We start from the raw sequence: 26,217 nt of genomic DNA on the forward strand, positions 1-26,217 counted from the left end.
TATTTCATAATGACACAAATGTTTAATGAATAACAGCTGTCAGTAAGCTGCTGTTACATGACACAGTGTTTATGAATGGTTGGATGATTCAGATGTATCACACACATGAAAAATACACAACTCATGTGTTAAAATAGTTGTCGCATCTTTATTTATTCAAGAATTTCAGGAATGAATGGCTGTTTTTTTTTTAGTTGTTTACACTTCAGGGCTCCTAGGTTCAGTCAGACGTCCTCGTTATGTCACTTAAATAGATGGTGACGATGGCAGAAAGCTGTGGGTTTATAACTGAAGATATTCTAGACTGGTGAAATAAACCGCTGAGGCTGCGTCAGGGTCTGATGACCGACTTTAGCTTGGGGAAGAGTTGGAGAGCGTTCTGCGTCGTTACCTCCATCACCCTCTCCAGCGACACACCTTTAATTCTACTGATGTACTCGGCACAAATAGAAATGTTTTTTGGCTCATTTCTCACCTGCAAACACGACACAGAACAAAACACGAGAGCAGTTTAATGTTCAAATATGAACGTAGAAGAAAAGGTATGGACATTTAGAAAACACACCCACACACAGATTATGCTGATGAGAACTTTAATAATATATAGATATTATTATCATTTACCAGTAAATATACTGGGTTTGGATTTAAGTATGCGTTCTATTCCAAGGGATAAAATATCTTACCTGCTTTTCAGGACCCAGAGCAGGTGAATCAGTTTCCAGACAGATGTTCTCTAACGGCAACTGTTTCACAAGTTTCTGCTTCTTGTTGGAAAGAAAACACACAAATCATTAATCATTAACATATAAAGTGATGAAGTCAGCCAATGAAAACTAAGTCAACATGTTTGTCTCTGGATTTGAGTCGTGTAACCTATAAATATACAAACAACAAGTTTATCAGAGTCATTTCTAACTATCAGTGAAATATTTACAGTCGTCTCAAATGCAAAATAAGAATCTGTGAGTGAGTTGTGATACTGATGGACATTTTATAGCAAGTTGGGTTTAAATAAAATGTAAATCTGAGATAAACTAAATGCTCTATTGTACCTGTTCACTCCGAATAATGGATGGTGGGATAGAAAAGAAATACCCAGCCTTCACTCCCTCCATGGCAACAGACGGTCTCCCATCGAAAGCATGGAGCAGGGCTTTTTCGACACCTAGTGACATTTCATGGGAACTGCAGTTTACTTCTCTAATGTTCAGGCGAAGGATTCATCCACAGATCAAATGAGAAGCTTAAGTGCTCACCTTGTTCTTTGAGGAGATGGATGGTGGGTCTTCCTGCAGACCGTGAGTGAACATTTCTAGAAATAAATCACAAACTTATTATGGGAACCTGCAAGCTAGTGAGTCAAGTCTGCAGTGGAATTTAAGACACTGATTAAAAAAGCATGAGAATACTTTAATATTATGACATATGCTGCTTTTGCAAACAGACATATGCCTTCATATTTCACCATTTGCTGTTTGTCTTAAACAATCCCGAGTGTTACCCAGTGATATAATATATAACATAAAGTCTTTATATCATGTCTTACTCACAGGGGGAGGTCCAGCTCCTTGGCTATCTGCGCTTGACGGATGAGGACCTGCCTTTGATCGTCTTTATCAGTCTCACTTTTGACATATCTGGGTGTGAAATCCAAACCAACCTTCAACAATAAAATGTGAACTTTAACGTAAATGCAAAATAACACACAGACCGAAAAACTGCAATTCAAGTCATGACTGAGATAGTGAACCTTTACCTCTCCGATAGCCACAAGGTGGTCTTTGTATTTCTCTATGATGGGCAAAGCTGCATCTAGATCCTGTGTAAATGAAAGAACAACAATTATTTCATTCCAAGACAAATATTTACACAAATCATAAATTATCAACTGAATCGCAGTGTTGTCTTTCCAATTGTTGATTAAGCCGAAGGAGAGAAAAAAAAGCATATTATCTTTATTACTTCTAGTCTTAATGAGCCATGCAGAGAGCTGCACTTATACTATGAGGATGTAAGTACAAGTTCAGTGGAAGTTGATAGACTTGTGTGGTGTTCACAGCATTGAGCATATAAAATGAACAATCATTAGCAGCATGGCTTTCTAGAAATAATGCCCCCCCAACATTAATAATGTTTTCAGTTCAGTTCAGGCTCCGTCAACTTGTGATTAACAAACCTCTGCACATCTGTTCTCGTGCCTGTTCGCACTTTACTTAGAAAAATAAAAAAACAACGGATACACACATGATGCAATAACTACACACACACACACTCCATACACTTAAAGCCGTTGCTTCATTTGCAATGAATGTCTCACTGCACCTTTGAATGTACATAGTTTTAGTTTTGAATTGTATTTTACTTTAATATTAAGGTTTTTCTACCTTGCTTATATTTTACTATTCAGTTACACCTTTCATTTGGCTGTTGACTCCATATCAATGTCACACCGTGGTTTGAGGGAAGCGACCCTCGACAAGTGGACGGTACCTGGAGAGAAGCTCCTCTCTGCTGCTCGGGGGAAACTTCTTGAACGGGGTGAACTCCTAAGCAGGGAAAAATAAAACCTGGAAACCTGCGACAAAGAGAAAAGATCAGTCCTCACACGTCACATCAGGTTCCATCTGATCGATCTTGTGTTTCCATCACCTCTGTGACAAGGATATGATCTTTTCAAATTCCCCAGCATGCTCTGCGACTGCTAACAGCGCCAACAGTCCGGCCTGAGAGAGCAAAGAGCTAATGATTAGCTTCACATGTACAATAATAATAATAATAATAATAATAATAATAATAATAATAATATTGTATTGTGGTTTCAGGTGACAGGGTGTCTCACCTTCTTGGAGTTCTCAACCACGTCCTCTAAGTCCTGAAGAGAAACACAAGACAATGGACACGTCGCAGGATATTTTACATTCAAATATAAACTACTCGTTTATGATTCAATTAAAACGTCCTCACCTCGTCAAACTCCCCCGCAGAGATGTGACAGTGACAGTCGATGAAGCCCCGCATGTCCACAACCACAACATCCCCACTTCCGGGGACAAGACTCAAACTGCGCATGTGCAAAGAGGTAATCTGTGTGTGTGTGTGTGTGTGTGGTTTAAATTAGCGGCGTCTCCCGGGAGGGCGGGGTTCTCTTCAGGCTCAAATCTGATTGGTTGACACTCGACGGCGGCATCGACGAGGAGACAAATCGAACGCCTCACCAATACGCTCTGTTTACTTCCGGGTAGCGTGCTTCGCTGAGGTTCTTCCGTAAACACGGAGACTCATCATGTGATTCCTGCAGGTCCGCTCCACTCGGATCATTGAATCAAGCGCTCCCACCACCACCACCGCCCCCCCCGCCTGACATGGGCACTCTCACAGTGTGTCCTCTGCTGGTATCGATCCTGGTGATCGGTACCAGCGGGATCAAATACGAACCCAACTGGAAATCGATTGATTCCCGGCCACTTCCGGAGTGGTACGACCAGGCGAAGTTCGGGATCTTCATCCACTGGGGGGTTTTCTCTGTCCCCAGCTTCGGCAGCGAGTGGTTCTGGTGAGCGTCCACCTGATTAGACATCACACCAGATTATTAAAAACTTTAGTCAATGGGAACAGGAGAAATGATGTTGATGCAAAATGGTGCAAGTTAGAAACAGTCGAGAACAAACAAGTTTCATTCAGTGTCTTTTCTGGAGCTTTCAGTCATCGAGCACATGGAGCTGCACATTTGTCATTGTGAATTTTACTTCCTCAAAGTTTTGACACTTGTCTTTCTCAAGTCTGAGCTTAAAATCGGATCATCATTCAAGCTCCAGAACAGGTTTGACACTTGTTTGCCCAACCCCTGTAAGAAAGGCCCAGTGTCCCTGAAGTAACCAACACGGTAGAAATGTTTGACAAAAAAATGAATAAATCATCAACTTGTCATAAAATTTTATTTAGGAATTTATAGTTTTTTTTATAGGATACAACAAGCTCTTTTATATTTACAGTATAAACTACGTCAGGGGAATTATTTCCTCACCAAGCCTTATCCATTTACATCAAACATATTTTATTTATATCTTTAAATTTAACTTTTTTTTTTAACTTTTTCATCAATATGTTTGACATCAGCTAAATCCTCAGACGATCCAGATCGTGGAAGAGAGTTGTTCTTCCCTCCTTCAGTCTGTTTCACTCTGCGTCTCTGTGGCAGGTGGTACTGGCAGAACAAAAAACTGAAGCCGTACGTTGATTTCATGCAGAGGAACTATCCTCCAGACTTCAAGTATCAAGACTTTGCTCCGCAGTTCACTGCCGAGTTCTTCGATGCCAAAGAATGGACGGACATCTTTGCCGCGTCAGGGGCAAAGTACATCGTCCTGACGACAAAACACCATGAAGGTACAGTGTGTGATCCTGTCATTCACATACTCTGTCTGTGGGCAGAGTAAAACATATTTCCACATACTTGGAGTATTACCGCAGTTATTTCTGCCACATTTAAGATGTACTTTTAACATATTTTATTTTAGGTTTCACACTATGGGGCTCAAAAACCTCCTGGAACTGGAATGCAGTGGATGTTGGACCCAAAAGAGACCTGGTGGAGGAAATGGCGGATGCCCTCCGTGCTAAGAGTGACCTTCGTTTGGGGCTGTACCATTCCCTCTTCGAGTGGTTTAATCCGCTCTATCAACAGGACGCTGCCAACGTTTTCGCCACAAACTACTTTCCCACCAGTAAAACTCTGCCTGAGCTTTATGAGCTCATCGTCAAGTACAAACCAGAGGTGCTGTGGTCTGACGGGGACGGAAATGCACCTGACAAATACTGGAACAGCACTGGTTTCTTAGCCTGGCTCTATAATGACAGGTAATAGATTAAAAAAAACCCACCCACAAATTCATCCTTATAGATGAAAACGTAACTTGGTTAAATGTGTGTGTGTGTGTGTGTGTGTGTGTGTGTGTGTGTGTGTGTGTGTGTGTGTGTGTGTGTGTGTGTGTTTTCCACAGTCCAGTGCGAGACACCGTGGTGACAAACGATCGGTGGGGTTACGGCACCATCTGCAACCACGGTGGATATTACACCTGTAATGATCGCTACCAGCCGGGACACCTGCTCAAACACAAATGGGAAAACTGCATGACCATTGACACCAAGTCCTGGGGTTACAGACGCAATGCTCCGCTCAGCGACTTCCTCACCATAGAGCAGCTCGTGGCGGTGAGAGTGGAAAATCCCTTTAACCTTTGAGATGTTGTGTAACTGCTGAACTGCTCCAGCAAAAACAAAAGCATTGGGTGTATCTAAATGGCTTATTGAAATAAAATTAAATTCAGGGAGAGCCTTAAAATCCCTATTTGATGAAATTAAAACCAAACAAGTTCAACTCCAGTTGGTTAAAAGCTCCAGAAAAAGAAAGTTTAGTTGAAACCATTGTTTCCAAAAACAAACATTCACAGACAAGGAAGAAAATGTTTTAGATCAGCAAGTTTCAAAAAGGAAGTTCCGGGTTTCTACCACATTCTACCTTATTTCTGTTTTTCTGTTTCACAATAGATTTTTTTCTTCCTCTCCCACCCACAGTTTATTTTCTCAATTCAAAAAAATGTCAGAAACTAATTAAAAATGCTCATTCAAGATAAATGAACATATTTAAATTGCTTTATGATCAAAAATTCAAAACTGGTAAAGCTGCTAACTCCATTTTTTGCATTTACAGTTATTAAAATTACACGCATGACCAACTGACTGAGAATATGTGTTTCAATGTGTTTCAGACGTTAGTAGAGACGGTGTCCTGTGGGGGAAACCTGCTGATGAACATCGGTCCGACACACGACGGTAGAATCTCTCCGATCTTCGAGGAGCGTCTGAGGCAGATGGGTCAGTGGCTGAAGGTGAACGGAGAGGCCATCTACAACACGACAGCGTGGCGGGTTCAGAAAGACAACGGCACTGCAAACGTCTGGTGGGTTCTCATCTGTGTTTGTGCATCGTGTTTGGTTTGCAGTGACGAGACTCACAAACCAACACTGGATGCAAGAGTTGAAATAACTGCACGTTTCAACAAATAGAGATTTACTGTAAAACAATGTGTGGATGCATCAAAATTATGTAAATATTCGTTATTATACTAATTCTAAAATCCTTGCTTAGACACAATTGGACGAGTTGTCTTTTTTTAATGATAATCGAGGGATTCACACAGTTACTGCAAATGTATTTTTATATTTATTTTCCAAAAGTCAATTAAATTCATGTTTTATGAAACATATTTGGTGAATGGATGAGTAATGTCTGTACTGATGGTTTCTATTGTCTAGTCTTTCTGTTCCATATTATCAGTTTGTTGTAACTGTGGGTTTTCTCCCTCCTTATTATGTAAAATCAAAACTTAATAATGATAATTTCTCAGTTTATTAATGGACTTTATCTTCAACAGGTACACATCCAGACCACAGGAAAAGGCCGTCTTTGCCATTTTACTGGACTGGCCCAGTAATGGATCTGTGATTCTACATGAACCTGTGGTTACACAAGGACTGACTCAGGTAAGACAAGAGCAACACTGGAAAATATGCAGTTTAAATATTTGTCATTTAAATGAAAATGATCAATACCAAGAAATTCCATTAAAGAAAGAGGCAAGATAAATAATGTCTCCATTTGTCCACCAGAGATCACTCATGAGTTTGTGTATTTGTATGAACAAAGAATATCAGCCTCATTTCAATATTTCTTTTTTTTCCTGAATGACTAATGTAAACATGTACAGGTGTTTTAGATTTTAGACAAAACATTGATAAAATCCATAAATGAATCTGTTGACTTGTGGCTCTCACAGTAGCTGCATACAGGGAACAACCTCCATCATGTTAGTGGTGAAAGAAACGAGTGCTCAGTGTTTAATTAGAGGCTCGATACATTGGCACGCTGGTCTAACGCCACTGGAAGATCCAATAACCGCTCTCCGTCTTGACAAAACGAGTCTGACTGGTTGTTCTCGCTCTCTGCCAACATGTCAACCTCGTTCACGTGTCGCCTTTGTTCTAACAAAGGTGGTGCTCGTCGGCCACGGCTCTGTGCAGTGGGAGCCTGTGAAGCCCAGCGGACTGCGGGCTCTGCTGCCCCCGCTGTCCTTCAGCCAGATGCCGTGCCAGTGGGCCTGGACGCTGAGGCTGACAGGTGCCACTTAAAGGGAAACCAGATCACTTGAAGAGGAACAGACAGAGCTGGAGGCCCAGAGGGGGAACCAGCGTTTCGTGTTTAAATCACCGAACACAACCTGTGACGTGAAATCATTTTTATCTGTACCTGAAATCACGTGATCTTACATCACGCTTTTATTTTCTACTTTTCTGCCATTTTTTTTTTTTTTTACATGAGATTTTTTATGAGGTCGGATGAAGGTGGTGGTGTTTGTTTTATATGGACTATGGAGGAATGTTTTAATAAAGTGAATCAAGCTGTCAAGCATCTTTTTCATGATCTAATATAATTCTAATTTTAAATGGGTTTAAAGAGAAGTTCCCACATTCTGCTACGGTCATACGTCATTATTTGTTATTGATTATATCGGCTCAGCTTTAGCCCTTCTGATCCTGCCAGGAAGACCCTCACTGACACTGACCACCCTCATGGACGCCACATGTTACACACTGTCCACAACTTGCATCTTATTGCACATATTTTCTATACGTTTTGACATTTTATTATGTATATTTCATTTTATTGTACAGTATGAATAGTTGTCTGTCTCTGAGGACCTTGTCAGCTGGGATTGGCTTCAGCTCCCATCACCTCAACCATCACTTTGAAGCCATATCGATAATAAATGACTGGATTTTATTGTATCGTCCTCTCGCTTCTTTGTTCTTGAACTTCAGGCTCTTGTATTTATCTTCTTGTTCTGTGGCAGCTGATCGTGGACAACAACACTGCCTGACATACAATACACCAACTCACGTGCTAACCCTAACCCTAACCATCACTGACAATAACTCCTTAATTCATTCTCAACTCTTTCAGTTCATACAAACTGTTTCTTCTAATCAATGTCGTAAATACTGTTGTTCTGTTGATGTTGCACATCTGTTATGCTTGTGTCCGTCCTGGGAGAGGGATCTTCACGTTTGTCTCGGAGACAAATTGTGATTTGTGAATATGGGCAGATATCATTTGATTGGGTTGATTGATACTTGCGTTGTATGTGCTTCATCGTTCCCCCATTTATTTTTCGACTCACTGTGCTGATTCCCTGCACGTTGAAAACCTACCTGGCAACCAACACGAATTCTAATCATCTAAGGTAATGCGTCTCTCTAGCGCCCCCTGCTGCTCACATCGTTAACGGCACCGCAACTATGCGGGTCGCTGTATCGGCTGACGGCGCAAAAAAACCCGACCTCAGCTCTCCAGCTGCGCACATCTGGTGCAAGTAAACAACATCATCATCCCTCTCATGCATATACAGATATCTGCGTGATGACGTGACGCGCATGTGTCTCATTGAATCTCTGCTGCTCCGCCTCATTTTTCTTTAAAAAAACAAACAAACAAAAAAAACAACCTCCGCAACTGTGCGTGAGTTCCCCCGCGTGCAGGAGCTGCGGCGGCTGCAGGTGTGTTTGTCACCTGAGATGCTGAGTTCAGTGCAGGGCACGGCTCACTGTTGTGTCTGCTCTCTGCTGCACGCCTTTAAAGTGGGTGGTCCCTTTCCTGCAAATGTTCCATGACGTGCGGATGGGGGGTTTGCAAGGGGTTCTCACGTCCGTGCGTTTCCCCCCCCCCTCAGCAGGCAGGCTATCCCCAGCTCATGACCGCGGATCCCCTGCAGCAGCACAACAACACGAGGGACAGATGCAGAGGATGAGACTGAATGTGAAGTAGAGCTGCCTGGTTTCAACTCGTCCAACAGTCATCCTACATTTATTCTGCTTACATTTATCCAGCGTTTGTAAAATACAGTCGATCAGATGAGTACAACTGCTGCAAGGTGATACAGGTTTAGTTGTCTCGTTAGGAATGTCAAAAAGATTATCGTCCAAATGAATTTTATTGTATAATAAACTATGAAATATATTCATCCATAAAATATGAATACATCAAAATCTGATCAACTCAACAGCCAAGATCCAAACAGCAGTTTTTTTGTCAAACCCAAACATTTATTGATATTTGATAGAATAGAATCGTTTAATCTGCATTTTATTTTCTTCGTGACAGAAAAATAATGGAACGTGCTCATTAAAATGTTCACAAGTTTGAACGACCCCAACGTACAGTTTATTGATTGACATCGTAGAAGATTAATTTGTAAATCTGCATTTTATTTCCTTGATTAACTGTTAAAGGTTCAGTCTGTAGAATTTAGTGACATCTAGTGGTGAAGTTGCACGTTGCAGCTGAATGCCCCTCACCTCCCCCTCCCCTTCAAACGTAAGAGAGAACCTGTGGAAACATTCAGTCGTCATAGAAACTCAAAAGGTTTAGTTTGTCCAGTGTGAAAACATCACGAGGATTATCTTGTGATAAGCAGATATCACCTCACGGCTTTACAACGAATTAGCAGAGTAAATCTGTATCTCAACAGGCCGCAGACTCTTTTAAAGCAACTCTATATAATGACGTCCAGTGGAATCTTAAACTGAATCATCCTCTTTGTTGCTGCACATCTCTTTCAATTCATGTTCATAGAACTGACACAGCCAAGTCTCCTTCACAGGTAAATGACAGCTTTTTATTCCCTCATATTACAAAAGCATTACACAACATTTCTGCATGATTCACGTCCTCCCAAAAAAAAGAAAAAAAAAAAGACCTGGACATTTCTTTTTTAATCTAACTTACATTCTTGCAATATAAATCTCCTAATATAAGAATACTCCACCTTCCATCCATTCTGACCAAATAAATTTGGCAGAGCTCAGTTTTGGATTTAGTCAAATATTTGAGGCTTTATTTGAGAAACTCAGTTAGTCCTGCAATTTCCTCTATGTGTGCTGAAGGTGAAATATAATTGGACGAGCCTTCATATGTTTAGATGGTTTGGTGGATAAGCAGGAAACCAGAGGAGAGGGGAGCCAGTGCACACTGCTCTTCACTGTACCATGCGATGGGGGGGGGGGGGTCTCCTTGGGGCCGATGCCTCAGTACTGTGTACGGCAAACCACCACTTTCCTCATATTCATGCATGACCACTTTCCTTTGCAGAGAAATTCCTTAAATATGCTGTTAAATCTCTTAAAATCAGAGAGAATGAAACAGAAGCTGAGCAACGGACAACGTTAGAAAGTAAAGTCCACTGTCGTGCACAGAAAACTCCACTTCCTCCTGTTGAAGCCAAAGCATCCCAGATACGGACGCTGCCATCGTCGCTCTTAGACTTTGTACAGTCGTGATCGTGGAGCGGAGTCGAGGTATCGAGGACCCACCGATACGTACACGCCCGACCAATCAGGAGTTAGTCCCAGCTGTCAATCATGATGCTTCACCTCGTCTTGACAGCAACAAAATACTAATTAAAACCAACTTATTGGTTGGTATATTATAACACCATTTGATTTTGTGGAGATTGCAGCTTTTTTATACTGCAATCTATAACTTCATGCTAATTCACGTTGTTAGCAGCTTTATTTTCCTGCTTGTCGGCACAAACCTGATGTTACATATAAGCTTCAACGGTGTTTGATCGCGTGATCGACGTGGCTCAGTGTCTGCCGTCTTCAGTGCTGTGATCAGTGGTGGTAATTATATATGTAGGGAACAGGAACTGGGAAACTATTACAGACGTTGGCGTGGTTGCCATGGAAACACACACATCATGTCAGTTTATTTTCAGGGCACTGCTGAGATAATGGTAAGAGCACGCCTGGTTTGAGAGGCTGACTCGCACAGACGGATAAATGAAAAGAGGGTTAATTGATCGGAAAGGGAACGCGTTGTTTTTGTATTTATTTAAATCAATTATTAATGCATCCAGTGAGGGGGGAGCGCAGGCTGGCAGAGGTTTGCACAGTATTTGTTGGTGTTTGTATCAGCTGCTCGTTCAAACTGTCCCCTGGATCCGATATCTCAGTCCACCAGATGACAGCAGGGAGGAAAACCTCATTCCTTCCATTCATAAACATTGCACCCCCCCCCTCTGTTGTTCCCTCTCTCTCTCTCTCTCTCTCTCTCACCCCTCCCGTCTGCGCTGCCACTAATAATATCATTATAGGCCTGCTAGTAGTCAGGTGCATGTGTGGCATTCAATCACATGCAAATTTGTGGTGGATCTGAGCCGGTCAGCAGAGGGGCGGTGCAGCTTTGGATAGTGGAAATGCCGAGCAGTGTGGAACATCCTGGGGGACAGACCATTATATTTATAGAGACGGGCGACTTGACCTTCACTGCACATAGAGTATCAGCCATTTTAGTGCTGCTCCTCTAGATACTGAATCCAGCATAATGGATCTCAGCTGCAGTGCAGTTAGTTAGCTTCAACTTCATCGTCGGCTTGTTAGAGGCTATATCTAATAATAGCTCCCTGCAATTCCATACTGTGGAGGGACTCTGTCAATACATAGTCTCTGTGTTCGCTGCTTTTTCAGGCTCTCGGCAAGTTGCAGCCCTCTGAAGAAAATCCAAAGAAAACTCTTGCCGCTCAGGTGATATCTTGAACTCAGAGGTGAAGTTGAAGTATAAGTAGTTACATAAGTCTCAAGGCTTTGTTCTGCTGCGTAAGCTTTATATTAAGGGTAAGGCCTCTGTTAAGTATGCCTTACCCATAGTAAGCACAGCTGGTGCAAGCCCTAAGCCAAGGACTCCTATTCATAGAGGCTCCCAGTTGTTCTCACCCGATGGCACAGAGTGAATCTGAGGAGGATGGTCAAAGGAGGTTAGGTATATATAGTTGTGTAAACTATATTGTGTTGAGATGCCAAAGTTTCACACATGTGACCCTGAGTGATCGTAAATTACACTTGAAATCAGGGAAAGACCTTGTTTGCTGTGTTGAGGGGAACAAATTCAGACTACCTGTAGCTGAGTGTTTATTTAATCACTAGAAATGATGAGCTCCTGATGCAAAGTCTGTATTTGTATGCAAACAACAGAGCAGTTCCACTTAGATTAAAAAAACGGTGCAAAGAAATCCATCCACTACACCATTTATCTTTTGAGGGTCACGGGCGCTGGAGCCAATTAATCCCAGGTGACATTGGGAGAGACGCAGGTCGCACACCAGACAGGTCGCCAGTGATGGTTCAACAATATAAACTGCAAGTGGAACTTCTGAAAAAAGAGATAATAGATTCTTACTCTGAAAAATGAATTCTTAAGGTTTACAACACAATTTTGCAAACTGCTAAGCTAAGAGTAAATTGCCAGATTTAACAATTTAACCTTATTTATTAAATAAAGTGCATAAAATTGGTTGCAAAACATTTACCAAATTCACGCAGGGGATCTCTCAAAAACCCGCAGCTTGTCTAAAAATCAGTCCAGCTGATATAACTGATATTTCAGCTGATATACATGTAAAAATAAGAAATAAAAGAATATCCAGTGATTCCTAAATTGGAATTAGGACAAAGAAATCTAATTGAGGCTTGATATTTAATAATATATCCATAAACATTACTATAAATACCTCTAAAGAAAAACAAATATATACTTTAATGTAGAAAAAAAAAAAGTATACCTGCAAATCCAAACACAATAGCTGTACAATACAGATCCTATTGAACTATGGAAATATCAGTCAGCTCGACTAAATACAAAATGAAAAATAAAACAAATAAATATTTCATTTCCAATTGTAAATACAAAACATGTCAAATTGGTTCATAAAAAATATTGTCAACACACAACTTTATTTCTGGTGAATTCTTGTTGGGAGGAAGTGTTTAGATTCAGTGGAGATGTTTCTTAAATGTCGAGGCTGTGGCGGCTCCATGTCACGCTGAACTCACGCATCTGATTCACAGGATGAGGTTTGCAGCTGCACATAATCTGCCGTATTGTCCTAGTTTCTTGCCGTGTTAATGACACCCTCATCACAACTCTCTCCATTCACAAAGCAAATCCTGCCGTGACGGGAAAGAACTGGCTCTGAACAGGCTGTGGGTGTCTCAGAGATTTGGAGAACATGTCATTCTTTTCATCCACTTCCTCTCAATATACGCGCTGAATAGGAGCATGCTGTCAGAAATGTACATTCAGGGCTGCCGCACCATGTGATTAGTGTCTTTCAAAGCATTTGTAACTTTTGCTCATTCTCCTCTGCTCTTGCATACATTCACACACACACACACACACACACTGTCCAACAGATAATAATAATAATAGTTAATGAACATGTGTACCTTTGTGTCTTCCCCCAACTCTTGGCTAAAATAAATGACTGAATCCAGAAAGGTGATGTTTAGCTCTTTACATCATGACATCCGCACTGTGTGTAGAGTGAGGCAGCTGCTGCTCCGCTCTGAAACACAGTGAGAGAGGAAAAGCGTCCTTAAACGTGGGCTGTTGTGTAATCCCTCCCAGGGCCCCTTTGCTATTTTTGTGCCTGGGTCCGCACGTCACGGTTGGGTATTTTCTCTGGTGACTAGCTCGCATCAATAGATCTTCTAATGTACACCCAGTCAGCCAGCAGCTTCATGACTGATGGGACTTTACCTTGCTGATCTATTTCATTCTTGTCACCCGGACATGAGGAGAATGGAGAAACGGAGTATACAGCATGAGGAATGTCACATGTGACCGTCGATATGGGACAGGGACGATTCAAATGCCAGGTTTGTGTGAGGATTATATTTGATGTCTGAATGTCAGCTGCTGTATGAGCCGAGGCGTTTTTCCCATCAGACCGTGTGCTTTATGTCATTCTGCTCACAGAGCGAGCTGCCGACTGATTCTGCATATGTGCTGTGTTGCTGAACCACAGAGGGTTTTACCATGCAGCCTCTGTGAAGTCGGTCATCTCTGCATGATATTTATGGATTTGTTGTCAGCGTGAGGCTTCATGCCTGTTCCCTTTAATGGCCAACTTAGCCTCTAATGATGTAATGCAGCAGCTCTCCACAGCCAGCATTTTTCTGCTCATTGTCATCTCTCGTGTGTAAACCAGTCAGGGATGCGCCCCACCAATGCAGCCTGTTCAAATAAATGTCTCCATACAGTCATTTCTCCATCCATGCGGACATACTGTACCACAGTCTGCCCACAATTGTCCTGAAACACACCTACTGCCGCCCACCTGCCTCCTGTTGTTGCACGTCATTGCTGCCGTGTCATATATTTCCGTATGGGTCGGTGCTTGTTACCGGGAGTCAGAGACATTTGCAGTGAGAGGTTTACTGGTACAGTCTTTACACAAAAAGTCTGAATCTGCAGAGAGACTCGTCAGTGAGACTCTGAATACGTCGGCTCGTGTTCCTCACGCTTTTCAAAGGTATGCATTGTTTCTGAGGGTCTTATCTCGCTCTCACTCTGCACCCATATTCCCCTTCCCTCCTCTCATGGCTCACAGAGGATGGAAACTAAGCAATGAGGTCAGACCGACCTTGAAAGGGAGCTCCCTACCAGGCCTCTGAATGTTGTTACCCCCCCAGGCACCCCACTTAGTTTACCTCTGTCAACCTTCCTGTTAAAACACGGATCGTTCCAGCCCGACACAGCCCTCTCACCATCATTCATACTGTAAGCCTGCATTATTTTTCTTCTCCTCTGCTCTGGAAGAAGCCCTGAAATCTGCCTGCAAGCAGAGCTACTGAGCCATAAACAGTCGAAAGAGGGAGTGGGCAATCGCAAGAAAATATTTTTAGGGGAGATTAAATTTACAGCTGCTTTCAAGCATCCCTCTGCATCTCGAGTCACCTTGGATTCATATCCTCTGGTCTATGCCTGAGGAGCGTGTGGTGAGCTAACAAAGAAAAAGAGAGAGTGAGAGAAAGCGAGTCGGAGGATGTCCTAATTAAGGGGAACTCAGAGGGTTTGAACCAGATAATCTTACATAACCTCGTTAGGGAGGACACAGTATTTGATACTGAGAAGATGGAAACGACGTGCCCTCAGAGACTCGTCGCCCTGCTATGAAACCAAAGTACAGTGGCAAAACCAATTCACTTTTACCACGGGCGCGGAGACGCTACCTGCTGTCCGGGGTGTTTACATACAGTATGTACAGTAAATGCCTTTGCAGCTCAGTGTGGAGACGATAACACCAGCACAAGTTAAAGGGTTTGAATGAGTTGTCGTATGTGTTATGAAACCGGCACTAGGATACAACAGTTGCTGATACAGTGAAGGAATATTTTGGTATTTATATCACATTGGAGGGGTAGGACGACTTGTCATACTTCATTGCCCACACTCTAACAGTGTCAACTGTGTGTTCTGGCATGCATCATCACACACCATACTCAGGTTTTTTCTGACTTTATGTCTCCTATCTTCTTAAGTTGTAAGTATTCTATGTGGGCAGATTATTTTCTATTCATTTGGCATGCAGACCTGCAGAGAAGCTTAGATTTTTTTTCTCACACTGTGAAAAGATCCATCTTGGGATGAGTGTTGCAAGTCAGCCTTGGCTGTAAATGATGTGGCATGTGGCAGTGTTTCATGCTAGAGCCTTGTCTTTACAGAAATTAACTAAGAAATGTTGACAGAAACCGAGTCAGAGTCGGATATAAAACTAAGTAAATGAGTTGTATAGTTTGTTTTCTATTTTCACAGTTAAGTGTGTGCACCTACAGTGACAAACACAGTATATCAATAGTTATGCCTCCTATTGTTTTGATGGATTATCATTTTACTCATTAACAGATTTTTCATACTTGAAATAGTAACTATATTAATAGTCGTGACATTTCACATAAAAAAAAAGGAATCGATTTTCAAATTGTTGAAAAACAAAAAAGGAGATGGAGCTGAGACTATGAAGGAATATTTCCTTTCAGCTCTCGCACAAATCACCACCCTCAAAATAAACGTACACACTACAGCCATCAATGATGACGCAAAAACTACAGTATTGGCATGTACCTTACTTGTTGGCACATACAACTAGGTGTGTCCATAGGGCTTCAGCACCATTGGGGTATCTGCCATGTTGACCCTAGGTTTTTTTACAAGCTGATAAAGAGACTGACTTTTTTCCATTCCTGCTGCGATGGAGCTCATTATGAATTTTATTAAGAGGACTTTTGGGAAACAGCCTTGAAAAGTTCTCAGTCTCAAGAAACAGATTTCCACTCTGATTTTTGTTCCACTCATCAACTGATTGTTGAGGGTTTAACCATCAGTTTCATTCTGTAACTCTATGATGAATACTGTATTACTGCAGCTCATACATCAACATTCAAATTGTCTAATTTTGAACTCTGTCTTATTTCTTTCAGATGACCCTTCCCTACAATCAATTCACACGCATGTTAATATCGCTACAGTTACATAACAGATATTGTCCTTGAAAATCCCAAAGAAAGTGACATTGGATTCATGGAGTCACTTGAAACCACTGCAGGGGTGAAAAGCCCCACACATGGTCAGGACAGAAATATTGCACAGACAAAATGCACATCAGAGGCTGCACAGACTAGGGGGGGTCCATCAGTGGAACTGGAAGGCAAGGGATGGCACCAAAAACTGGAAGAAGCTCAAAGCCAAGACACATGTGGTTTCAAAGAAATATCTGACTCAGGGAAATTACTACAATTAGAAGATCAGCCCTCTCAAACCCAGTCCACAAGCCATCCAGACTATGAGGTGTCTTCAAATCCAGGACAGTCCACAAAACAATTTCCCACTGGCAGACAGAAAGCTGTCGGCCACTTGGTTTCTGCACAGTCTGCAGGACCTACATCTCACAGGAAATCCTCCGGTTCGCTTGAAGTCCAGCAACAGTGTTCGCATTCAGGGATGGATGAGGTGGAACCGGTGTGTAAGGTGGAACAGAAACCACAAAAGCCTGGGAAGTATGTATGCGATTACTGCGGAAGGGCATGTGCCAAACCCAGCGTGCTTAAGAAACATATTCGCTCACACACTGGGGAACGGCCCTATCCATGTGTCCCCTGTGGATTCTCCTTTAAAACCAAGAGTAATTTATATAAACACAGAAAGTCCCACGCTCACTCGGTCAAAGCTGGAACAGTGCCATTCTCAGAACTTGGTTCTTACAATGCCAATACAGACCAGGGGTCTTTTGAAGGGGAAGGAGAATTATTCTCTGATGCTGAGCAAAGCACGGACACGGACGAGGACACTCTTAACGACCCACTGCTGCTGCTGGACTCTCCAGTGGAGGGATCAGATAACACTGCTGTAAAAGTACTGAATCTCATTGCTCAGAAGAAGGGAGCCACTTCGATGTCAGCCCAAGATGGTTCATCCCAGCCCCAAGAAATCAATGCACCTTCTGCCGCTGCCGAGGCTAGCCGTGCAATTCAATCTTGCACGATCAAACAGAGGCTTGCACTTCGGTTGTCTGAAAAAAGAAGCAGCGACTCTGACAACAATCTGTCCCTTCCAAGTCAGTCCAGCAAGGGCAGCACGGACTCCGGCTACTTCTCTCGCTCCGAAAGTTCTGAGCACCAGACTGGTCCGCCAAACACCAACGCTAAGTCCTATCAAGAAATCATGTTTGGAAAGTGCTACAGGCCAAGCCCTAAACAGACGACAGCTTTTGTGGCCTGCAGCACAGACTCAAGTGAATACACCAGGAAACGCTCGGAAAAAGGTGTTTCCCGTGTTTTCACCCAGGAGAAAGACACTGTGGAGTCAATCAAAATAAACACTAAGTCATTCATAAGGGATGAGGTGAAAGAACCCCAGTCAGACAGTGGCTCTGATGTGGGGCCTCTGATGAGAAGCAACTCAATGCCAGCGTCCTCAGCCGTGTGTCTGACAATGCCTCAATCCCTCAGAGGCAGCCATTCGTTTGATGAGAGAACAAGCACCGGGGGCCTGAGGAGACTGAGGCGGCAAGCTGCTTTCGAACTCACTGCACATGATGGGCATGCAGATGCTGACAGCCATGGAAGGATGGGTGAAAGTGGCATATCACCCTCAGGAATGGAAATGGAAAATTACCCCTCTATGGTGTCTAATATGAGCCATCAGAGACATGCAATGGAACTGGCAACACGGAAGCGTCGGAAAGAGAAGCGGGAAGAGGAGGAATTGCCCGTTCAGTATGAGGGCCATCATGAACAGTGTGAGGAAATGTTTGATTCAAGCAAGGACTATGATTCAAAACAAGCTGCACTGGGCATTTTGGCTTTAGGGAAAGGACATTCTTCAAGTATGCTCACACAAATTGAGAGGTGTGACATGGACATATCGGTGAGCCCTGAAATTTCTGGTCGAAAAACCTTAGGGAATGTGATTTCAGTTATTCAGCACACAAACTCTATAAACAGGCCTCACTCTGAACAGTCCGAATCCTACAAGTATCACAGGCAAGGGCAGGAAAGTATTTCTTTATTTCAAGCAATGGAGGCAAGTGAATCATATGAAATGGAACGGAGTGATAGTCGACTACGGCAGTCATTTCAAATGGGCCCCAAACTGGTGAGACAGCCCAACATACAAGTCCCAGAGATCAGGGTCACTGTGGAGCCTGACAGTCCAGAAAAGGCTCCAGAGGTGCAGGTGAAGGAGCCAGAGAAACACGTGGAGGAATTTCAATGGCCTCAGAGGAGTGAAACTTTAGCACAATTCCCTCCGGAAAAACTCCCTCCAAAGAAGAAACGGCTACGCCTCGCTGATATCGAGCACTCCTCTGGTGAGTCTAGCTTTGAGTCCGCCTGCACCAGTCTCTCCCGCAGTCCAAGCCAAGACAGCAACTTATCATACAGCTCCACCTTCTCCTTTGACAGGGAGGAGAGCTTGAAGTCACTCTCTCCAGCCAGGCAGGATGAATTTGGCAAACCACTAGAGCTCTTAGCTGTGCCAGGGAGTGGGCACTCCCTCTCTGTGCTCACCCAGCGTCAACAACATGAAATGAGACGCTCCTCCTCGGAGCAGGCGCCGTGTAACTTGCGCAAGGAGTTCCCAGAGGTACGCAGCATATCATTTGACTATGGCAGTCTTTCTCCAACATCCAAAGTTAGACACGTGGACATCAGTGTTGGCCACTCTGCTCTCAAGGAGAGAAGGAGGGGGAACTTGGTGCGACAGGAGTCACTGAATATGGACACTGAAGTAACACATGTCCCATCACAAGTGTTTCCACAGTACCTCAGCAGCACTTCCCCTCCATTCACAGCACTTACTGCTCTGCCGCAGACTTTGCCAATATTTTCCACAGGGAATACATTTCCCCAGCTGTCACATCCAAGCCTGTTAGTTCCCGTACGAATACAGACCCATGTGCCATCCTATGGCAGCATCACATACACCTCAGTATCACAGATTTTTGACAATCAATATGACAGCGTCAGCTCAACTACAGGCACCTCGAAACATCAAACTTCACGTTTGTCTGGAATTCTTGATTCTCATAATGTATCAGCTCAAACCAAACCCCCCCCTACACACACACTCAGTGTTGAAGCCCTTGATTTGTCCTCAGCTAAACTCAAGACAGGCATCCCACTCTCTCTGACTTCTAGAACTATCTCAACCACTAATGCCTCCAGCGGTGGTGCAAACAAACGGATGCTATCCCCTGCCAGCAGCCTCGACCTTTTCATGGAGGTCAAGCAGCAAAAGCGCGTGAAAGAGGAAAGAATGTTTGGGCAGATTGTAGAGGAGCTGAGTGCTGTGGAGTTAGGAAAATGTAATTTGAGCGAAGAGAAGGGGCATAGGTCAGAGATGCAGGGTGTGTGCACACCTGATTTAAATAGGAGTAAATTTATCACATTTCAGCAAAAAGCCTTAGAGGCCACTGAACACGGTGCCGAGTCAGCTATGGAAAGCAGCTCTCCTCCTTTCTCTGTCATATCAGTCAGAGAAGTCAAAGACATTAGCATGGAGAAACAAGTGCAGGTGGACGTGGTGGCAAAGCTAGTTACCAGTCAAGACATCCTGACCTCAGACGCAGAGGACTCAAGACTGTTATCTCAATTTCCAAGTCTTCGCACGACGACAGGTGTGAGCTGGTGTTTCCTCAACTACACCAAGCCGAGCTGCTCTCACAGCAACTCCCCTTTATTCTCTGTGTACACCACCTGGTGTGCGAGTTCCCACAACCCAAATCCTCTGGAAGTGAACACCAGTGCTGCTCTGGCACTGCTCCGGTCCAAACAGAGGGGAGACAAGGTTATATACACCGTGGCCGCCATGTGTCAGCCGGGCACAGGGAAACTGGTGTCATCACTCATCCTGTGGAGGCAGACCATGGAACAGGTGAGAAAATGATCCTGTCTTCCTCTTTTCTCAACATATCACAGCTGTAAACGTTCAAAAAGCAATTTGCTCTGGACCTCAGGAGCAAGAGCCTACTTACAACATAACAAGTCGGGTTTGTTAATATCAACATTGCCGATAAAGGAGATCTATTTATAGAGCAAATACCTACATATCAGTCAAGGTAACTGTTGAAAATGGAGAAAGTCTGAAGCGCCCTATTATTCAGAGTTTGACAAACTGCTACAATTACAAAGTTGTACTGCGTTTTCCCCGCTGCAGCAGCATAATGCATGTTTGCAAAACAGGCTGTGTAACACCATGCGTGACACACAATATAGAACGCATCGCATTACGCTGTCAATACGGCGTCCACTTAGAAAGGAGGTTAACAAAATGTTTGTTCATCCGATTCAGCTGCAGAGGAAACCGGAGCCCAAAGAGGTGGACATCAACTACGGGAAGAAGGTGAAAGACATTGGCTGCAGAGTGAAAACTGCCAAGGAGGAGTGGAAGGAGAGAGAGGCATCCACGACCCAAACAGTGCCAACACGCATTAAGATCTTCGAGGGAGGGTTAGTGAGGAGATTATCATAGCAACTGTCATTTCTGCTGACAGCATATACAGCAGCTATGTTACCGTGCTAGAGCATGGAGCATCTAAACCTTCTCAAGCCTGCTTTATTTGATGTTTTTTGATTAAAATGTAAACTGTATCTACTTTTCAGGTACAAGTCCAATGAGGACTATGTGTATGTCAGAGGTCGAGGCCGGGGCAAATACATCTGTGAGGAGTGTGGTATTCGCTGCAAGAAGCCAAGCATGCTGAAAAAACACATAAGGACCCATACAGATGTGCGACCGTACATCTGCAGGGTGTGCAACTTTGCTTTTAAAACTAAAGGTGAGCCTGGTATTGAATTAAAAACAAATTAATTTTCAGTTTGCATGAAGGGAAACATTTTCAGCATTTTGTGACTTGAGTGAAAATCTGTCAAAACAAACGAATGATACAAAAATGTAAAACAAATCAGAAGAATTTAAAAATACTTTTTGCAGCAGCAGCAAAAACTCTGAAGTGCTGCTATTTAGAGGTACTACACCATCATGCAAAATCAGCAACTCAGCTGCACTGTCTCCTCGTTTCCCTTTTTCCTCTCTGTTGCTGGGAGTTGGCCCTGTCTTCATGACACTGACCAGTGTCGTCTTGTGGTAGAAAAAGCTATTTTAGATTGCGTAGAGACATAAAATGTTTTTTTCTGTACAAATCTGCTCCTTTTAAAGGTCAAGGGTTTTTCCTTTTTTGAAAATTGGTAATTACCAAAAACCAAAAGCCTTACCTAGTATTTATTTTATCCTTCAACAGGAAACCTGACTAAACATATGAAGTCAAAGGCGCACATGAAAAAATGTCTTGAGCTGGGCGTGTCAGTGACGATGGATGAGACAGAGATACAGGAACATGGTAAGATACTTGAATACATGTGCACTTATTATTCTCAAACAAACCAAACTAAACTTGTGCACTTGTCTTTTAAAGTTGACGACATCCAACAAGAGTCAAAGACAGAGGTGGCGGTCACGACCAAACATCAGTTCTCGGACGCAGAGGAGTCTGACGGCATGGACGAGGAAGCCGATGATATCGACGAAGACGACGATGAGGACGATGACTACGAAGGCGACTCCACTCCAAAGTTGCGCTCAAGAAGTACAAGTCCTCAGCCCTGTGGAGTTACTTCTCTGTCAGTTACAGCCACTGCTGCCATCCACGGCTGCTCCCTCACCTCTTTGCCTGGCACCGACGTCCGCCAACAGCCCTCTGGCAGACGGACAGACTCAGACCAGCGACCTGTCCTCGCCAGCGACCATAGAGAGAAGTCTGTGGATGAAGACTCTTTGACCATGCTGTCTCCAGACCACGCCAGCTTCCTGTTTGACCCTTACTCCTCCTGTTTGCTCTCTCCGGGCTGGGAGTCTCCCATCAGGGAGCCCTCACCATCACGCCTGCGTTACCCGTCCCCAAGGCGAGAGCTCTCCCCGCGAGGTCGCTCCTCGCCAAGATGGGATACTTCCCCGCTGAGGCCCAGCTCACCCAGCTTCACACCCATTCAGCATCTCACCCCGGCCTGTATTGAGCGACCCATGTCTCCTGGATCAGAGCTGATGGGAAAGCGAGAATCTTCAGTCAGGGGCCGACAGAGGGTTGTGCTGAGAGCCGTTTCACCGCGTAGAGGTTCGCACCAACACAAAGGCAGCGGTGATAAAACCAGGCACCAAGCAAAGATGGAGATGGCTCAACTACAGGGAGCCTTTGAAATGGAAATGGTACGTAGCATAATGTGTTATATTAAACTAAGCCATTGCCAACGAAGACAAACTAAACTGGAGGAGGGCGTACCCGCCTTTCTCTTGGTGTAAGTTATATAGATAATAGCAGATATCCTCATCATCTTAGCACTCGAGTAAAGGTGAGGTGACGTTACGATACCTAGAAACTTTATGAAAATGAATTAGAAGATTATTCTGTTGTGGGAGAAGTTTATAGCGAATATTTTTCAGTGCTTTACATTTTATTTAGTAACGTATTTCTCACATTTCCGTGTGTTCCAACTGCAATACATTTTCAGGGGAAATGATCTTGGCTCTGCTACAACTGCTCCTAACGCTGCCAATGTGTCATTTCAGGATCAAAGAGGCAGCTTGGCTTCGACTCTGCCCGGTGCTGCCAGTTCTCATCACCAGAACATCCTCAGCCACCTCCCTTTGCACTCGCAGCAGCAGGCCCACAGTTTGCTCCCCGTGGTTCCTGTCGGAGCGCTCCAGATGTTGCAGTCCCCGTCTTCGTCCAGCACTGATGTCAGCTTCTCCTCGGCGCCAAGCCCACAGAGCAGCGAGAGCCAGCGCTGCAGCAGCAGAGAGGGATCTGTCCACGAGCCCGAGACTGGAGGAGAGGACATCAGAGGCCAGAACCAGCTCCCCTCTCTCCAGGAGGAGAACCTGAATCCAGGCGGCAGGGACAACAGACAGGAGGAGAACGTACAAACCTGTTTGAAAGCCATCGCCTCGCTGAAGATTACCACAGAAGACCCTCACTAAGAACCTGTGTTCTGTTTCCACGATCTTATCCAAGATCAGACACCCCCGCTACACCTGCAACCTTGTCGTGCTCAGCCCTTTATGCACATAACCTCATCTTTATCCCATTAGAGGCAATATAATGACACTTCCTCTGGTCTTGCACATACCCCAGAGCGCTCCTTTTCAATCTGAGTGCAGATCTAGCCTTTACAGAGAAGAAGAAACCCGTCCTGTCTGGTGCGCTCTTCTCCTCAGTGACTCTGAAACGACTGGAAGAGCGGCAGGATGTTTTGCAAGGTGGAGAATCACTATTGGGTGCAGGTGCAATATGGAAAGATATTATGCTAATATGCCTTTTGTTTGACATAGTAGTTTGCGTACAATTGCACATAAATTATATTTATGGATTCTGTACAAATGTACTTAACATATACTCCTTAGATGCATACAAACAGTGTATTTTACTGTATGTGTACTTTGAAAATAGACTGTTGTTTAATGTAATCATATCAAGGTGTGATGCAGTAGTGCAGTAAATTAAGACTATTTATAAGGGGGAAAGTACGTGTATTATGAAACAGTCTGACCAAATTTTAAGTAGACGCTTTGTGTGCAGTTTGGTGCTTCTAATCAAGCAGCAAGGGTCTGTGCCTCTTTTTGCTTTTCATCATTTCTTTATCAGAAGGTTGTCGAGTAAGGAAAAAAAGCAGAGGCTCTCTTTTCAGTCTGTCGGAGAGAGTTCACCCAAAGGAGAGCTTTTAGTTTTTTGTTCTGTCCGCTCTGCTGACAGACAGACGCAGCTTGATTTATGTGAGATAATCTTCAAAAAAAAAAAATCTATTTCTTATGTTGCATTTTTCTTAATTTTGTGATTTTTATCTTGGTAAAATGCATGGTATTTGCTATTGCACAAAAATAGAGGTTATTATGTAATTATGAATACTGTAAGATGTATTTATATATTAGAACGTAAGCACTTATTAATACTGGTAAATATTTGACTACTATTTATATGGTATATCTGTACTTATGCAGCAGTTATGCAGTTGGCATTTGCTTTTGATCTCATGTCTTTGCTTTGATTAAACAGACAGCTTTTGTCTCTCTTATACGACCATAAGCGTTTTATGAGTTTTGAGTTGATGATGCACTTTGATCCGTTCATGTTTGATGTTGAATCGGGGAGTAAAGACATGTTTTGTTCTCGTGTGGTTTTTTGAAACATTCCAGGTGTTTTTCACGTTTCTCATTGTGTGGAACACGTTGCACACAAATTCAAGGGGCTATGATGACGATCAGTCGTACGTTTTCTTGCATTTCAAGTGTAACTGGAAAAATGGATATCACTTACTGTAAGAAAAACTAAAGTAATGATGTTGACATCGTGAGTTGGTTGCATATTACTGTGCTTCAGCTAAAATGTAAGTAATCATTCACCTTATGCATTACTTCTTCTCTGTATATATCCGTGTATTTCTATGATTTAAACTATTTTTGCAGTGTTGAATTATGAAAACTTTTTATGTGGATTGTTTATATCTCTTTAAGAGGTAAAATGTCTGCAGTTGACATATATCAGAGGTTTAATGAGGGCAAAAATAGCACAGTGTTGTTCGCCAACACCGTGTCTCTCATCTTTAAGAAAGAAAAGAGTGTATTCGCATCTTCAAGTGGTCATGTGACCGGTTTGAGAATGGATTTTAAAAATCTGAAAACACTTTGTTCACTCATGTTTACATAAAAAAAGACATTTACAAGGTGCACTGCTTTAATTTTGTGTTTCCCTTTCTGGAGATGTATGTAGCTTTGATTTCATGGTCATGTAATTTCGTTTGTTGTGGTAACGGTGCAGAATGCTCATAAAATGTGAAGGGAAAGTGAAGCCTTTTCTTTGCTTTTGCATACACATGTACTCAGATTGTGTTTTGTTTTTATTGTGTATTCATATTTACTGAACTGCATTGTGCCTCTCATGTATATGGAATTTCCTGTAAAACACACAGAGGACAAATCATTTTACCTCTCAGCTAAGATTTTCTGGGGGAGAAAAAAAAATCCTCAGTAGCCAATGCTTTGTTTAGCTATTTGCATCAAAAGTGGTTAGTCAGGACGGAGTGCCTCTTTTATGCTTTTATGGGGAATTTATTGTTTGGTGCTCTACTTTTTCAGATTAAATTCAAAATTGTTTCAAAAGAACAAACTTCTAACCCAAGGATGTGTGTTGCAGCTTATTTCTTGTTTTCATATCTTCCCTCCTGCACAATTCACGTTTCGGATGAAATCATCCACATTTTATCTTGAGGGGGAGTGTGTGGAAATAAAAAAAAACAACCTCCAGGGTGAAAAAATTGTAGCGACTCCGACCAGTGACATCCTCTGGTGAAAAATGATCACTGCAGTCATAATATGGTGCAAGAAAAAATACATGAACGCTTCCAAAAAATAGTTCTCACCTTGGGGATAATATTCAACCATCTTTTTATGTTACTGCATTCAACTAAGCATCATCTCCGCTGTGTGTTACAGCACATGCAGAACTGCACTGTAAGTTAATGCCGCATGTGTTAAGCGAGGAGGTGACTGTGATCTTCCAAGTGCATTAGCTCAGCGCTGACACTCTTCTCCGAGCTGGGGAGGAGGTCTGTTCTAATTCTGGCCAATCACAGATAGTTAATTTTTTTCTCTCCTGCTCGGTGACTAGGCCTGTCGGGCCCCATTTGTTAGAATAATTATACGGCTTTTAACAGCATCCTGGCTTAAAATAAAATCAGCACCGTGTTGGTTTAAAGCAGCATAGGTGTCGCATTA

General features: G+C 43.0%; 3 protein-coding genes and 1 long non-coding RNA gene across 6 annotated transcripts in view; 2 read left to right on the forward strand and 2 right to left on the reverse strand.

Annotated features, from left to right (window-relative positions):
• Window positions 1-128: 128 nt before the first annotated feature.
• Window positions 129-3,072, reverse strand: LOC109636465 (putative deoxyribonuclease TATDN3). 2 transcript variants are annotated; one of them, XM_020098201.2, is made up of 10 exons: window positions 2,968-3,072; window positions 2,843-2,875; window positions 2,653-2,726; window positions 2,494-2,578; window positions 1,760-1,822; window positions 1,554-1,663; window positions 1,260-1,315; window positions 1,056-1,168; window positions 687-764; window positions 129-475 (listed from the first exon to the last, which is right to left on the reverse strand). In XM_020098201.2, the coding sequence occupies exons 1-10, from the start codon at window positions 3,070-3,072 to the stop codon at window positions 332-334; spliced, it is 861 nt and encodes a 286-aa protein (XP_019953760.2). In that variant the 3' UTR covers window positions 129-331. The 2 variants fall into 2 exon arrangements, with proteins under 2 accessions (XP_019953760.2, XP_019953759.2); XM_020098200.2 differs by having other exon boundaries at window positions 687-767.
• Window positions 3,073-3,365: 293 nt separating this feature from the next.
• Window positions 3,366-7,842, forward strand: fuca2 (alpha-L-fucosidase 2). The gene is made up of 7 exons (XM_020098199.2): window positions 3,366-3,556; window positions 4,202-4,389; window positions 4,521-4,860; window positions 5,004-5,214; window positions 5,772-5,962; window positions 6,437-6,545; window positions 7,053-7,842. The coding sequence occupies exons 1-7, from the start codon at window positions 3,366-3,368 to the stop codon at window positions 7,188-7,190; spliced, it is 1,368 nt and encodes a 455-aa protein (XP_019953758.1). The 3' UTR covers window positions 7,191-7,842.
• Window positions 7,843-9,421: 1,579 nt separating this feature from the next.
• The window catches only part of LOC138412297 (uncharacterized), a 31,838-nt gene continuing 15,042 nt past the window's right edge, over window positions 9,422-26,217 (reverse strand). Inside the window, exons 3-4 of one of the 2 annotated variants that reach the window (XR_011244751.1) lie at window positions 13,341-13,459; window positions 9,422-12,267 (exon numbers count right to left, since the gene is read on the reverse strand). This is a non-coding gene — a long non-coding RNA (uncharacterized lncRNA). The other variant, XR_011244750.1, reaches the window with a different exon arrangement.
• hivep2b (HIVEP zinc finger 2b) lies at window positions 13,535-25,616 on the forward strand. The gene is made up of 7 exons (XM_020098117.2): window positions 13,535-13,772; window positions 16,377-20,328; window positions 20,746-20,903; window positions 21,057-21,232; window positions 21,695-21,793; window positions 21,869-22,656; window positions 23,017-25,616. Exons 2-7 carry the CDS (start codon window positions 16,477-16,479, stop codon window positions 23,425-23,427), a joined length of 5,484 nt encoding a protein of 1,827 aa, XP_019953676.2. The 5' UTR covers window positions 13,535-13,772; window positions 16,377-16,476; the 3' UTR covers window positions 23,428-25,616.

Source organism: Paralichthys olivaceus, chromosome 12, assembly GCF_024713975.1.
Source record: "Paralichthys olivaceus isolate ysfri-2021 chromosome 12, ASM2471397v2, whole genome shotgun sequence".
Lineage (NCBI taxonomy): Eukaryota > Metazoa > Chordata > Actinopteri > Pleuronectiformes > Paralichthyidae > Paralichthys > Paralichthys olivaceus.

Excerpts from the sequence above, each read along its gene's own strand:
- LOC109636465 (XM_020098200.2), bottom strand. The coding sequence starts at position 3,072 with ATGCGCAGTTTGAGTCTTGTCCCCGGAAGTGGGGATGTTGTGGTTGTG. Across the intron at positions 2,727-2,842 it reads TGGTTGAGAACTCCAAGAAG|GCCGGACTGTTGGCGCTGTT; the intron begins GTGAGACACCCT and ends TTGCTCTCTCAG. Across the intron at positions 1,664-1,759 it reads ACCTTGTGGCTATCGGAGAG|GTTGGTTTGGATTTCACACC; the intron begins GTAAAGGTTCAC and ends TTATTGTTGAAG.
- fuca2 (XM_020098199.2), top strand. The coding sequence starts at position 3,366 with ATGGGCACTCTCACAGTGTGTCCTCTGCTGGTATCGATCCTGGTGATC. Across the intron at positions 3,557-4,201 it reads TTCGGCAGCGAGTGGTTCTG|GTGGTACTGGCAGAACAAAA; the intron begins GTGAGCGTCCAC and ends TCTCTGTGGCAG. Across the intron at positions 5,215-5,771 it reads CCATAGAGCAGCTCGTGGCG|ACGTTAGTAGAGACGGTGTC; the intron begins GTGAGAGTGGAA and ends AATGTGTTTCAG.
- hivep2b (XM_020098117.2), top strand. The coding sequence starts at position 16,477 with ATGGAGTCACTTGAAACCACTGCAGGGGTGAAAAGCCCCACACATGGT. Across the intron at positions 20,329-20,745 it reads GGAGGCAGACCATGGAACAG|CTGCAGAGGAAACCGGAGCC; the intron begins GTGAGAAAATGA and ends CATCCGATTCAG. Across the intron at positions 21,233-21,694 it reads CTTTGCTTTTAAAACTAAAG|GAAACCTGACTAAACATATG; the intron begins GTGAGCCTGGTA and ends ATCCTTCAACAG.